Source organism: Coregonus lavaretus (assembly GCF_964263955.1).
Source record: "Coregonus lavaretus genome assembly, chromosome: 25".
NCBI lineage: Eukaryota > Metazoa > Chordata > Actinopteri > Salmoniformes > Salmonidae > Coregonus > Coregonus lavaretus.
In genome coordinates this window covers 24,988,037-25,004,184 of record NC_140012.1, presented here as the reverse complement: position 1 = coordinate 25,004,184, position 16,148 = coordinate 24,988,037, and the positions used below count along the sequence as shown (strand labels likewise).

Below are 16,148 nucleotides of genomic sequence, written 5' to 3'. Positions count from 1 at the left end.
CAAAAGACTTCCACAACGATTTTCACGTTGCTACCAATCTTATTATAACGACAAAATGAAACATTTGTTAACAAAAAAATGTGTTCGCACAGTGTTATTTAACACTGTAAATTATAGGAATTAGTTGTTTTGGTTAATGTACTGATGGACAGAGTTCCTGTATCACGCTCAGTTAAACCTTTATGTGGCTAGAGGGGGGTGGGGAGAAAAATTATTTTTTTTAAAAGGATGTGAGGATTGGTCTGTACAGTGCATTCGTAAAGTATTCAGACCCCTTGACTTTTTCCACATTTTGTTACGTTACAGCCTTATTCTAAAATGTATTAAATAAACACTTTTCCTCATCAACCTACACACAATACTCAATAATGACAAAGCGAAAAGTTTTTTTGTTTGTTGAAAAAACAGAAATACCTTATTTACATAAGTATTCAGACCCTTTGCTATGAGACTCGAAATTGAGCTCAGGTGAATCCTGTTTCCATTGATCATCCTTGAGATGTTTCTTCAACTTCATTGGAGTCCACTTGTGGTAAATTCAATTGATTGGACATGATTTGGAAAGGCACATACCTGTCTATATAAGATCCCACAGTTGACAGTGCATGTCAGAGCAAAAACCAAGCCATGAGGTCAAAGGAATTGTCCATATGGATTGTGTCCAGGCACAGATCAGGGAAAGGGTATCAAAAAATGTCTGCAGCATTGAAGGTCCCCAAGAACACAGTGGCCTCCATCATTCTTAAATGGGAGAAGTTTGGAACCACCAAGACTCTTCCTAGAGCTGGCCGCTTGGCCAAACTGAGCAATCGGGAGAGAAGGGCCTTGGTCAGGGAGGTGACCAAGACCCCGATGGTCACTCTGACAGAACTCCAGAGCTCCTCTGTGGAGATGGGAGAACCTTCCAGAAGGACAACCATCTCTGCAGCACTCCACCAATCAGGCCAGACGGAAGCCACTCCACTCCACCAATCTGGCCTTTATGGTAGAGTGGCCAGATAGAAGCCAATCCTCAATAAAAAGGCACGACAGCCTGCTTGGAGTTTGCCAAAAGGCACCTAAAGAACTCTCAGACCATGAGAAAAGATTCTCTGGTCTGATGAAACCAAGATTGAACTCTTTGGCCTGAATGCAAAGCGTCACGTCTGGAGGAAACCTGGCACCATCCCTACGGTGAAGCATGGTGGTGGCAGCATCATGCTGTGGGGATGTTTTTCAGCGGCAGGGACTGGGAGACTAGTCAGGATTGAGGGAGTGGCGCAGCGGTCTAAGGCACTGCATCGCAGTGCTTATTGCGTCACTACAGACCCGGGTTCGATCCCAGGGTCCCAGCCGGCCTTAACCGGGAGACCCATGAGGCGGTGCACAATTGGCCCAGCGTCGTCCGGGTTGGGGGAGGGGTTGACCAGCCGGGATTTCCTTGTCCCATCGCACTCTAGCGACTCCTTGTGGCGGGCCGGGCACCTGCAAGCTGACAACGTGAGCAGTGTGTCAAGAAGCAGTGCGGCTTGGCAGGGTCGTGTTTCGGAGGACACATGGCTCTCGACCTTCGCCTCTCCTGAGTCCGTAGGGGAGTTGCAGCGATGGGACAAGACTAACTACCATTCGGATATCACGAAATTGGGGAGAAAAAAGGGTGAAAGTGAAAAAATTCTTGCTGTGCAGCGACGCTCCCCATCCAACCTGACAGAGCTTGAGAGGATCTGCAGAGAAGAATGGGAGAAACGCAACAAATACTGGTGTGCCAAGCTTGTAGCGTCATACCCAAGAAGACTCGAGGCTGTAATTGCTGCCAAAGGTGCTTCAACAAAGTACTGAGTAAAGGGTCTGAATACTTATGTAAATGTGATATTTAGGTTTTTAATTTTCAAGTCATTTGCTAAACTTTCTAAAAACCTGTTTTTGCTTTGTCATTATGGGGTAGGTGTGTAGATTGATGAGGGAAAAAAAACAATTGAATCAATTTTTAGAATAAGGCTGTAATGTAACAAATTGTGTAAAAAGTCAAGGGATCTGAATACTTTCCGAATGCACTGTTTCTTGCTGTGAGAAGTTTTAGGGGGGAGTACGATGAAGTTGTCCCTAGACACATTTGAAGTAGTACTGGCGTTTCCCTCCATCATGGTTAAGGCTAGGATTGGAGGAGGATAATTTCTGGGCAAGTTCAACCAGCACAGGGAGAAAAGACTGGGTTGTACTGCACCTGGCTGTGAGGGGTTTGGAGGGGGAGCAGGAGTGTAGTGTACCTTGCTGTGCTTGGATGGTTGGCAGGACACTCTCCAGCACAGTCAGAGATTTTCTATGATAATCAGCTTGGGCCTCTAAGAGCTGGGAACACAACATAACATTGTGGAGGGGAGAGAGAGAGGGAGTGTGTCAGTCAACAATGAGAGGAAGGACTAAAAACAAAATCAACTGCTCACCCAGTCAATCTACAGCTGTGAACATTCCCACACACCCACGCACGTACACACACACACACACACACACACACACCATTACATAGTAGCGGGCATAGTCCCCTTCCTTTGAGAAGAAATTGTACATGTCTGCAGCCAGTTGGTCCTGAGAGAGAGGAGCACAGACAAGAGATCATTACAACCAGATGACAGAGAAGAACCAACTCTCAGAACTTACATTTAAAACTTAAAACAACACGTTATCCATTTAATGATAAATCATCACAACAACAGTAATTTCACTATGCCTGTTTTATTATCGACCTAAACCCATCCACCTCTCTGGTCTCCATTATATCAGAATCAAATCAATGTATTTCAGGTGGCTGCTCTGCTAGTGTTGGCAGTGGGTATGGCCATTAGGCCTACCACAGTGTCTAAAATCTGTCTGCTGTTGACAGGGCCTGGGTAGAGCTGTAGGCTAGCAGGGCTGAACAGGATTGGAGAGCAGAGAAAGGAAAACACACAGGACAGAAGATCTGACACACACCACTCCATACAAACACAATACACTGAATCAGCAACACACACAGAGGCGCCACATGCACGCATGCGCGCACACACACACAGACAAAATGCTCACACACGCAGGCACTCACGCACACAGCTGACTGGGCATTGTTCCTAAAGCAAGCAGCCACAACGTCACAGAGGTTGGAATGTCCACTTCTGCTCTTATGTTCTTCTGTCAAAACATTCCATTTTCCACTTCCTCTTCTGCGAGCAGTTAACATTCATTTGGGATTTAGGCCTGTGATTTATCCAAATTCATATAGCAGAATGGACGTCCGGCAAACTTACCTTGCAGAGTTCCATTTTGTTCATAGCTTCATCCACCTCCTCTTTGAGCAGGTCTGCCTTGGCCGTCAGTGCTTGCGTGTTTGTTCCTGAGATTATTGACTTGGTTGCCTGCAACCACCTGGAAGGGGTAGACCACACACACCAGGTTAGAACCTTGTTATAAACTTTAGAAAACATGTAATAAGCACAATATAACATGAATAAAGGTGATACAGTGGCTTGCAAAAGTGTTCACCTCCCTTGGCATTTTTCCTATTTTGTTGCCTTACAAACTGGAATTAAAATGGATTTTTGGGGGGGTTGTATCATTTGATTTACACAACATGCCTACCACTTTGAAGATGCAAAATATATTTTCTTGTGAAACAAACAATAACTATTCACCCCCCCAAAGTCAATACTTTGTCAATCCACCTTTTGCAGCAATTACAGCTGCAAGTCTCTTGGGGTATGTCTCTATAAGCTTGGCACATCTAGCCACTGGGATTTTTGCCCATTCTTCAAGGCAAAACTGCTCCAGCTCCTTCAAGTTGGATGGGTTCCGCTGGTGTACAGCAATCTTTAAGTCATAACATAGATTCTCAATTGGATTGAGGTCTGGGCTTTGACTAGGCCATTCCAAGACATTTAAATGTTTCCCCTTAAACAACTCTAGTGTTGCTTTAGCAGTATGCTTAGGGTCATTGTCCTGCTGGAAGGTGAACCGCCGTCCCAGTCTCAAATCTCTGGAAGACAAACAGGTTTCCCTCAAGAATTTCCCTGTATTTAGCGCCATCCATCATTCCTTCAATTCTGACCAGTTTCCCAGTCCATGCCAATGAAAAACATCGCCACAGCATGATGCTGCCACCACCATGCTTCACTGTGGGGATGGTGTTTACGGGGTGATGAAAGGTGTTGGGTTTGCGCCAGACATAGCGTTTTCCTTGATGGCCAAAAAGCTTAATTTTAGTCTCATCTGACCAGAGTACCTTCTTCCATATGTATGGGGAGTCTCCCACATGCCTTTTGGTGAACACCAAACGTGTTTCCTTATTTTTTTCTTTAAGCGATGGCTTTTTTCTGGCCACTCTTCCGTAAAGCCCAGCTCTGTGGAGTGTACGGCTTAAAGTGGTCCTATGGACAGATACTCCAATCTCCGCTGTGGAGCTTTGCAGCTCCTTCAGGGTTATCTTTGGTCTCTTGTTGCCTCTCTGATTAATGCCGTCCTTGCCTGGTCCGTGAGTTTTGGTGGGCGGCCCCCTCTTGGCAGGTTTGTTGTGGTGCCATATTCTCTCAATTTTTTATAATGGATTTAATGGTGCTCCATGGGATGTTCAAAGTTTCAGATATTTGTTTATAACCCAACCCTGATCTGTACTTCTCCACAACTTTGTCCCTGACCTGTTTGGAGAGCCCCTTGGTCTTCATGGTGCTGCTTGCTTGGTGGTGCCCCTTGCTTAGTGGTGTTGCAGACTCTGGGGCCTTTCAGAACAGGTGTATATATACTGAGATCATGTGACAGATCATGTGACACTTAGATTGCACACAGGTGGACTTTATTTAACTAATTATGTGACTTCTGAAGGTAATTGGTTGCACCAGATCTCATTTAGGGGCTTCATAGCAAAGGGGGTGAATACATATGCACGCACCACTTTTCCGTTATTTATTTTTTAGAATTTTTTTAAACAACTAATTTTTTTCATTTCACTTCACCAATTTGGACTATTTTGTGTATGTCCATTACATGAAATCCAAATAAAAATCAATTTAAATTACAGGTTGTAATGCAACAAAATAAGAAAAAAAACGCCAAGGGGGATGAATACATTTGCAAGGCACTGTACATGTACATAGGCTCACCTCGCTCTGGCAGAATCGTAGTCCAGCACTAGCCTGGCTAGCTGCTTCCTCTGTTTCAAGATGTTGGGAATGTCCACCTGAGAATATGGATGGATCACATGCATATTAAGAACGTATGGTGCTTTTCCAAATACATATTGACTCAATCATTCTTTGATGCTGTGTTGGAGTAAGAATTTTGACTAATATATTGGATACTCTTGAGACAGGTTTGGATTAAATAAGGCACTAGCTAGATATCTCCTTCAACTCACCTCTGCTAGCTGGTTGAGGGGGTCTAGCACGTCCTTCTCTATCTGGACCTCGTGCTGCAGCAGCTCTGACGCCAGCCTGTTCTCTGCCTCCCCACACACCTCCATCATCTTCCTGTCAGGAGGAGACCCACACACAGGTCATCCAGACGCCACAGGAAGTGCCATCGGGATTAGCAGTTACACCATTACTTTCCTTCAAATAATATAAATAATGACTGATCACAGCAGAAAGGGCCATCTACATGACGCATTCGTCACCAGTCCCCTTTGGCACTACCTTTCAAATTCATAATTCTTCATCCACACATACTGTACATCATGCACAATGTGTCAAATGAGATAGATGGACTTCCTCCTAAAAGCAGACAGTAGCTAGGTTTCCATCTAATTGGCGACAGCTTTTCATTCTAAAATCCGCATAAAAACAATATGCGCATTTTCCCACCAAAGATGTGTTTCCATCAAATTGACTTATTGCGGATAAAAGGCTGTGTGATGACGTACTGCACATAAATATACCTTTTGCGGTTAAATTCCCATGTACCGAATAAAAAATACAAGTTAAATGGGTTTCCATCGCATTTTCACTACATGATGAGATTATTAGGGACAAAAGAGCAAGATCATTTTTATTTGTCAAATGGCAGCCAAGCATCGATGATCATGTAACCAGAATAAGACACTCAATATTTATTGGAAATGAGCATCAAGCTCATCACCTTGCACTTTCACCACCCTGTGAAGTTCATCATAATTTATTTAATCTGTAGCCTAATAAACTGCATGCTTTCCCGACGAGTCGTAGTGGGAGGACGACACAACATGTTATCGCGTGACTCCAAGTTTACTTCGACATGATAGTTCTTATAGCAATATTTGTGCATAAAAGCATTTCAACCGACATTTCTCTCATAATTATATTTTACCAACACAAAAAGATCCCACCTTGTCTAGCGTATTTTGTTTTGTTGACATTTGGAAAGTTCACCGACAAATGTTCAGTTTCCATCAGGCCTGTCAAGAAATGTTTTATCCGACATGTACTTTGCGCTCATAAAAAGGTTGGATGGACACTGGTTAGTAACAGTAAATCGATGGCTAGTTTCCAGTCATAGTTTCTAGATCCTCTTGTCTCAGTGTCCATTTCTGTCACTGTCTTACCATGCGAACAAGGCAACGATGTAGCTAGTGTTGTTAAATGGAGAAATTGTCTGGCACACATCCTCATTATGTGGATACACACATCCACAGTAAACACTTTCTGATCCTCCACAAAAACAAAAAACCACTGAAAATACAGTTGATAATAATTAGGGCAGTTTGTTAGCTCTGAAAACATAGCCCCACATTCTCCATCTCTCTAGGGTTCATCTGGCCCATATAACCTGTGTAAGACAGATGGTTGGTTGTCTAACCTGTCAATCACCCTCACTCACCCAATCAGAGACTCCTCTCCCAGCTGACTGCCACCGTCCACCATGGCTTGAGACAGAGCCGTCAGAGGAAGCTTTTTCTGTGAGGTGTGTGTGTAGAGACAGAGAGGGAAGAGAGAGATGTATACATTTATTAGATACCAACTGAGGCACCAACAATTGACTAATTCTAATATGTCAAAAGGTTTCTTGTGCTTAGCTTTTTAGGGTTTATCAATGGAAAGTCCATTTCCACTGTCATGAAGTTGGACAATAAAGAATAGTAGAAAGAATGAGGACGTTACTGTTATTGCTGTGTTAAGAGCTACAGTACTTTGACATACTGGAAAAACTAGTTACAGTATGATGCCTTTTCATTCCTTTCTATTCTCAAAGCTGGAATGAAATGCATGGAAGGAGGGTTGAGCAGAGCCAGAAATGTAGCTATGAGAAAGTAAAATGTGTGTTTTTACCTGACCATTTCCTGTGTAAAGGCGTGGTACGGACTGGCATTGACACAATTGTACATGTTGGATCATGAGAAGTAAACAAAAACAAACACAAATTGCTGATATAGAACATTATTTTCAAGGGGGTTGGATAATCTAGTGATAATCGGGATAGGTGAAGATTCAATGGGATATAAATCATAAATATATGCTAATCTTGGCTCTAGTGACACAGACAATTTGGCCAGGAATAATGTTAATAATATCTGTACTTACATGTCTCTTCTCTGCGTCGGTACCAATGTGGCCCTGTAGACACGTGACCATCCTCTTGTGTGTATTGTGGGACACCACGCGCACAATCTCCATGCGCCGCTCAATCTGTGCACGAGAAGGGAGAAACACACATGACCACTTACATTCAGACAGACCTTTACTGTGTAGTAGTATACAACTCAGTGGTAAAGCAGCTACAGCCTATAGACATGGGGAACTAGTTTCATAGAGGCAGTGTGTTGAATGATTAAACGCCTATAAATGCATCGTTTTGTTTTTCATTGTGTAACAAGGTTATGAAGTCCACATATCCCGCACTGCTGTCACAGGCACGAAGTGAACTCAACTCGTTGTTTATTTAAAAAATAATGTTGGTGGAGGAACATTGTAATGCAGACAAAAGGTCCCGGGGTTAGGGAAAATGAGTTGAAAGGTTATGCCTGTAGTGATCCATCTTTCCCAGCCCTTTCTGTCCTCTGATAACTGTCTGTAGAATGAATGTTGTTGACGTGTTTCCTCAGGTCACAATATATTCCACTAATCTCCCTCATTCCTGCCTGTTGACGGCTGTCTTATGGAAGTCCAGTCAGATACATGGCCTGTTTTGATTAGTGCCCGGGACTGGAGGTCAAAAGGTAAGGCATGATTGATACCGGCCGCTCCCAGCGGGCCAACACAGGAATGTTCTCTATGAAACGGATGACTCATCCGAAGCGTCTCCATGGAGACCGTAGCTGGGCTGTGACTGCTGTTTGGAGCTTTAAAAGGGCAGATTAATGCTCTCCCCTTGGACACTCTGAAGCCAAGGCAGAAAACAACTTCATAATAGGCCATAAAAGACAGCCAGCCTTGTCCAGCTGTCAAATGAAGAGCTGATATACAGTGCATTTGGAAAGTATTCAGACCCCTTGACTCTTTCCACATTGTTACATTACAGCCTTATTCCAAAATATATTTTTAAAAGAAATCTAAATCTACACACAATACCCCATAATGACAAAGCGAAAACAGGTTTTTTACAAATGTTTACAAATGTATTACAAATAAAAAACAGTATTCAGACCCTTTGCTATGAGACTCGAAATTGAGCTCAGGTGCTTCCTGTTTCCATTGATCATCCTTGAGATGTTTCTATAACTTGATTGGAGTCCACCTGTTGTAAATTCAATTGATTGGACATGATTTGGAAAGGCACACAACTGTCTATATAAAGGTCCCACAGTTGACAGTGCATGTCAGAGCAAAAACCAAGCCATGAAGTTGAAGGAATTGTCCGTAGAGCTCCGAGACAGGATTGTGTCGAGGCACAGATCTGGGGAAGGGTACCAAAAAATGTATGTAGCATTGAAGGTCCCCAAGAACACAGTGGCCTCCATCATTCTTAAATGGAAGAAGTTTGGAACCACCAAGACTCTTCCTAGAGCTGGCCGCCCAGCCAAACTGCGCAATCGGGGGAGAAGGGCCTTGGTCAGGGAAGTTACTCTGTGGAGATGGGAGAACCTTCCAGAAGGACAACCATCACTGCAGCATTCCACCAATCAGGCCTTTATGGTAGAGTGGCCAGTCAGAAGCCACTCCTCAGTAAAAGGCACGACAGCCCGCTTGGAATTTGCCAAAAGGCACCTAAAGGACTCTCAGACCATGAGAAACAAGATTCTCTGGTCTGATGAAACCAAGATTGAACTCTTTGGCCTGAATGCCAAGCGTCACGTCTGAAGGAAAACCTGGCACCATCCCTACGGTGAAGCATGGTGGTGGCAGCATCATAATGTGGAGATGTTTTTCAGCGGCAGGGACTGGGAGACTAGTCAGGATCGAGGAAAAAATTAACAGAGCAAAGTACAGAGAGATCCTTGATGAAAACCTGCTCCAGAGCGCTCAGGACCTCAGACTGGGACAAAGGTTCACCTTCCAACAGGACAACGACCCTAAGCACACAGCCAAGACAACGTGTAGCTAAGTTGGTAGAGCATGGCGTTTGCAACGCCAGGGTTGTGGGTTCGTTTCCCACGGAGGGCCAGTATGAAAAATGTATGCACTCACTAACTGTAAGTCGCTCTGGATAAGAGCGTCTGCTAAATGACTAAAATGTAAAAAAAAGTATCTGAATGTCCTTGAGTGGCCCAGCCAGAGCCCGGACTTGAACCCGATCGAACATCTCTGGACAGACCTGAAAATAGCTGTGCAGTGATGCTCCCCATCCAACCTGACAGAGTTTGAGAGGATCTGCAGAGAAGAATGGGAGAAACTCCACAAATACACGTGTGCCAAGCTTGTAGCATCATACCCAAGAAGACTCGATGCTGTAATGCTTCAACAAAGTACTGAGTAAAGGGTCTAAATACTTATGTAAATGTGATATTTTTTTATTTAATTTTTATACATTTGCAAACATTTCTAAAAACCTGTTTTTGCTTTGTCATTATGGGTATTGTGTGTAGATTGATGAGGGAAAAAAACTGTTGAATCCATTTTAGAATAAGGCTGTAACGTAACAAAATGTGGAAAAAGTCAAGGGGTCTGAATACTTTCTGAATGCACTGTAAATGGTGAAACTGTATGGTATTTCCAACTCTTCTTTAGAGCATTGTTATGCAATTTGTTGTCAGTTCAAAACTAGTGTTGGTTGTACCAACTTAGGTACAGAACATGCCCAGTATGGAACATGGGGTGTGTCTGTTTTTCAGCCTTGCTGATTTTAAAAACAAATGCAGCTGCACAAAAAACTGAAGGTTGGGGGAGGGAGGGAGAAACAGCCAGCTCAGAACAATGCCTGTGGGAACAGGGCAGAAGGCAGACAGACAGAGATGGAGCAGCCAGGGTGTCAGAACAGAAACCATGGCAATTGTGTTCTATAAACAGAACTCTGGAATTCAACCGGCTGGAAGAGGACAGAGGAGATACACCTCTCTCTTTCCACCTTTATCTCACTCTGTCGTGTCATTCCCGACTCACGGAGGCCCCCAGCATTTCCAAAACAGCTGGGTCAGACAGAAACAGTGTGGAGGGCGTCTCCTGCCTCCTCCACAGGCCCATGGCTTAAGAAGGGGGAACGCCATGTGTTCAGACTGGGCCCTGTTAGTACCTGGCACAGGAACGGGAGATTCCTCTGACTGGAGTGGGAGATCCTGGGAATGTGTGTGTGTTTTGATTACATGGAGCTAGGGGTGCCACTGTCTGTTTCCCCCTTTCCACCATATTCTTACACGCAGAGACAAAAAAAAAAAAAAAAAAATACACACACACACCACTACATCAGACAAAGACAAAGAATTCCCACACAGCAAATTCTCTAGTGTTGAATCAATACTGAGGGTTACATTTAAAAAACTGTTCCAGTGTCTATACGGATCCACACTTTTCAGTGTTAAATTAACACTTTGCTTAGTGCTGACGCTGTTACACTTTCTCAGTGTAAGAAATTAACACCTGTAGTGTTAGACTCATTTTAGCTCAGGGGCCACATGGAGGAAAATCTATTCCCAAGTGGGCCGGACCGGAAAAATCATGGTATATATAACTTAAAAACAACAACTTCAGATTGTTTTCTTTGTTTTAATACGATCAACATACAACATAAAGCTGGAGCCTGAGGACAGTGTGTCCAAAATAGTACAAGCACAACATCACTATTAATCATAAAAGAAGTCAAGTTTATTTGAAAATTCTAAAGAAAAAGAACACGCAAACACACAATACCTCAGTGATTAACAGAACTGTTTCACAGATCACAGAACTATATCAGGGTGTCATTTCTCAGGCAGAAATGTAGATAAAAATAATGAAATCCTGTTCCCCAAACAAGTGCAAGAACCACAGAGTCAAGAATAGGTTAAATATACAAATAAAATAAAATAAATTAAAAACAATAGCACATCAACATAAAAACATATAAACATAAATCTGAAAGCGTTGCTCAAACTCCCGTAACAGTCCAGTTATTTTATCTTTGAACCGCTTCATGTCTGCCACATGTTGGGTCGCGCACACATTTTTCAGACAGGGGAAGTGAGCTGCATCACCACCGGCAAGTTGTGTCTCCCACAATGACAGCTTCAACTTGAAAGAACGTATGCTGTCATAATACTGCGTGACAACTTTGTTGCGCCCTTGCAGCTGTTTGTTCAAGTTATTCAGGTGCTCTGTAACATCCACCATAAATGCAAGGTCTGGCATCCATTCTGCGGAATGAAATTCTAACACTGGTTTGCCCTTTTCTTCCATGAACTGTTCAATTTCTTCCCGTAAATCAAAGAAACGCCTCAGCACAGCACCTCGGCTTAACCATCTTACCTCAGTGTGGTATGGCAGGCCATAGATGTGGTCTTTCTCTCTGAGAAGGCTGTCAAACTGACGGTGATTCAGGCTTCTGGATCGGATGAAATTAACAGTTTGGATGACCACCTTCATGACGTTATCCATCTTTAATGACTTGCAACACAAAGCCTCCTGGTGCAAAATACAGTGAAAAGTAAAAAAATCACGTCCTCCATTTGCAGATTGAACTTTGTCACAACGCCTGCTTTTTTCCCGATCATTGAGGGCGCACCATCTGTAGCCAGGCTGACAGCGCGGGACCAGTCCACTCCGACCCTGTCCAGCGCGCCGACGAGTGCGGTAAAAATATCAGCTGCTGTCGTTGTATCTGTCATCGGCACCAACTCCACGAACTCCTCGGTGACGGTCAATGTGTCATCAACTCCGCGGATGAAAAAATGGCCAGTTGTGCAACATCTGTAATGTCCGTGCTTTCATCAATTGCAACCGAAAACGCAATAAATGACTTCACTTTTTGCTTCAACTGGCTGTCCAAATCCACTGAAAGATCGGAAATCCTGTCTGCAACTGTGTTTCTTGTCAGGCTGATATTTGCAAAAGCCTGCCGCTTTTCAGGGCACACAATCTCCGCTGCCTTCATCATGCATGTTTTTACAAATTCACCCTCACTAAATGGTTTTGAAGCCACTGCGATTTCATTAGCAATGAGGTAGCTAGCTTTCACTGCAGCGTCACTGATGTCTCGGCTGTGAGTAAACACAGACTGCTGTTTCTTCAGACCCGCCAACAGTTCATTCACCTTCTCTCATCTCCGCTGTCCTTGAAAGTTGTCATATTTGTCGGCATGAAGACTCACAGTGGCGACGAAGGTTATATTCTTTCAGCACTGCAACATGCTCTGAACACACCAAACATACAGCTTTCCCATTCAATTCCGTGATTAAATAGGATGACCCTTTTTCTTGGAACACTCTGCACTCTGCGTCCACTTTTCTCTTTTTTGACAGAGACATATTGGGGCAATGAGGGTGCCAAAGCACATAATGTTAAAAGTAGAAGCCGTAATAAATATCGCGGGCAAAACAAAGTAGCTCATTGGCTGCACGTGCTTGACCTACTTGCTCTTTCCCGGTATAAACAGTTTGCTTGCTTAACACAATTGCTATTGCGCCATCCAGTGGACGCAATTGGAACAGCAGTTTATTTTATTGAAAAATTGCAGCGCATTTTTATAATAAAAAAAATAAAAATAAACTTTTTTTGTTTGTTTTTTTAAATCATCTCGCGGGCCGGATTAAACCCGTTTGCGGGCCTTATCCGGCCCGCGGGCCGTACGTTTGACACCCCTGGTGTAAAGCCTAATTTGCATGTTTCCAAGGGACCCTGCCTTGCATTATAGAGTGAATTGTAGAGTTACCAACCATGACTGTATTTGTTAGTGACAGAAATCTAGTTGTTGAATTAATTCCTTTTTAAGTCCTGTGGCCTTCACCAAGTGAGTTCCTAGGCAAATGTTATAACATTTTTATCTGACAATTTACATACACTGAGTGTACAAAACAATAGGAACACCTTAATATTGAGTTGCACCCAGGGTTTCTGTAAGGAAAATGTGGCGCTGGACATTTGACAGGCAACATTTTAATTCACCGGACATTTTAGAAATGTACTGGACCCATATGCATTGGGTGTGTAACCTGATTAGGGTGTCCACCCACAATGCTCAGAATGACAGAAATCACATTTAGAATATGGTAATTCATATTAACAGAACATGCAAGTCAATGAAGCAACGATGTGTCGTCCTTCTTACCGAATTCTGATGTGCACTTTGAACATGTTAGAATAACTGTCCACATTTACTTTTCCTTAGCCAACAAGAAGTGTAATGAACAGCAAAATTACTAGCCTATGTCAATCTACTATAGTAGAAAAGTTTAGGCTACCTATTCTATTGGTCTGCTTGTCGAGAAAGAAATTGCCTATTCCAAACAGATTCTGGGACAGTTGTGGGACGAAAGACCCCAAATTAATTCAACTAGTAGGCCTAGGCTACATAAAAAAACGTTCAAAAACAATGAGTCTGATGAAACAGATCAGAACGTTTAGCTTAAAATGTTAAACAATTATTTATTCACATTATATGCGCAGCAATGCACACAAGGCAGTATGCTACGAGCAAATGTCAAAAGGGCACTGCACATGCGAGGGGTTTCATGTGACAGAGATGAAAATATCTGTTAGAAATTTAGAAAGAGAGGAGCTCTAATAGGCTAATTTGAAGCAAGGTAAGACATGCCTCATAATACGTATTAAAATGTTCAGGTTTCAAACAATTAAGTATGTTTTCAAAATGCATACTGCCTCTAGCTCATTGCAAAGTGGTGTGTAATAATAATAATAATATGCCATTTAGCAGACGCTTTTATCCAAAGCGACTTACAGTCATGCGTGCATACATTTTTTTGTGTATGGGTGGTCCCGGGGATCGAACCCACTACCTTGGCGTTTCAAGCGCCGTGCTCTACCAGCTGAGCTACAGAGGGTGTGATGCGCTGATGAAGCCTGCCTTCTGTTGCCGTTTGATGCCACGTTCAAAACAACTGGGAACTCTGAAATCTCAGACTTAAGTGTGTTCAAGACAAATATGAACTGGGGGGGGAAAAACGACTGGCTAAAATAGTTTTGAACGGTCATCCAACTCGGAATTCCAACTTGGGAACTCTGGCCTCTTCCCAGAGCTGGAGATCACGGACGTCATGATTTGACCTCTTATACAAGATGCTGCAGCAGCAGCTCTTATGCTGTCTGACAGATTTTCCACTCAAAGGCTCAATATCTGTATGATAAATAAAATACATATTAAATATACTGTACACACGCGTCAATTTAATTCCACTAAATTATGCAAATGATCCTAGAGACCAGTAAAATGTATTTACATCGACTGGTATTTCCCTCAATGAATGGGCTAAAAAGCATTATTTCGCAAGGGGATTTTTTCTTCCCTCAGCTTTTCTACAAAAATAGTATTAAAAAATATATATTATCGGACAAAAGCCGGCTATTACCGGCTAAAGGAAACACTGGCTGCACCCTGTTTTGCCCTCAGGAAAGCCTCAATTCATTGGGGCATGGACTCTACAAGGTATTGAAAGTGTACCACAGAGATGTTGCCCCATGTTGACTCCAATACATCCCACAGTTGTGGCAAGTTGGCTGGATGTCCTTTGGGTGGTGGACCATTCTTGATACACACAGGAAACGGTTGAGCGTGAAAAACCCAGCAGCCTTGCAGTTCTTGACACACTCATACCGGTGCGCCTGGAACCTACCACCATACCCCGTTCAAAGGCACTTCAATCTTTTGTCTTGCCCATTCACCCTATGAATGGCACACATACACAATCCATGTCTCAATTGTCCCAAAGCTTTAAAATCCTCCTCTTCATCTACACTGATTGACATCAATAAGGGATCATAACTTTCACCTGGTCAGTCTACACTGTATTCGGAAAGTATTCAGACCCCTTGACTTTTTCCACATTTTGTTACGTTAAAGCCTTATTTTAAAATGGATTAAATTAAAAAATGTCCTCAATCTACACACAATACCCCATAACGACAAAGCGAAAACAGGTTTTTTGACATTTTTGCAAATGTATATAAAAAAATAACGTATTTACATAAGTATTCAGACCCTTTGCTATGAGACTCGAAATTGAGCTCAGGTGCATCCTGTTTCCATTGATCATCTTTGAGATGTTTCTCCAACTTGATTGGAGTCCACCTGTGGTAAATTCAACTGATTGGACATGATTTGGAAAGGCACACACCTGTCTATATAAGGTCCCACAGTTGACAGTGCATGTCAGAGCAAAAACCAAGACATGAGGTCAAAGGAATTGTCTGTAGAGCTCCAAGACAGGATTGTGTCGAGGCACAGATCTGGGGAAAGGTTGTCGTGGAAATTCTAGTCAATAATGAGGAGAGACAAGGTCAATCACCAATCAGGATATTACTTTATTAAAAACGTATGAATAAAGGTAGTAAATGAGGCTGGTCAACCCAACACTCTGAAGTGTGATGCTGCGAGCTCTCACATACAGACAATGCAAATATATTATATAGCACGATACACCCTCTCAGTCTACATGACAAACAGCAGATGTGTGAAATGAGTCAAAAGGTTAGGATTTGTATGAAATAAATGAATAATTCACTGCAGACAGCATCTGCTATGTTCTCATTGTATGGAAATCAGGGTTTGGCACCCAAGACAAGGTTCTTATCAACTATTCATAACAGATCTCGTCCCTGGTAACTTAGACACCAATTCAGTCTATGAAACTGCAGGCTCAGTCAGACCGGACA

At 42.9% G+C, this 16,148-nt stretch overlaps 1 protein-coding gene across 2 annotated transcripts in view; it reads right to left on the bottom strand.

Annotated features, from left to right (window-relative positions):
• Positions 1–16,148, bottom strand: part of arhgap17a (Rho GTPase activating protein 17a) — a 74,327-nt gene that overhangs the window by 20,731 nt on the left and 37,448 nt on the right. For both annotated transcript variants that reach the window (XM_084141845.1, XM_084141846.1), the window contains exons 3-10: positions 7,497–7,601; positions 7,245–7,277; positions 6,796–6,872; positions 5,360–5,471; positions 5,106–5,182; positions 3,261–3,378; positions 2,497–2,565; positions 2,247–2,328 (exon numbers count right to left, since the gene is read on the bottom strand). In XM_084141845.1, the coding sequence (XP_083997971.1) occupies positions 2,247–2,328; positions 2,497–2,565; positions 3,261–3,378; positions 5,106–5,182; positions 5,360–5,471; positions 6,796–6,872; positions 7,245–7,277; positions 7,497–7,601 (673 nt within the window). The remainder of the gene's footprint in view (positions 1–2,246; positions 2,329–2,496; positions 2,566–3,260; positions 3,379–5,105; positions 5,183–5,359; positions 5,472–6,795; positions 6,873–7,244; positions 7,278–7,496; positions 7,602–16,148) is intronic.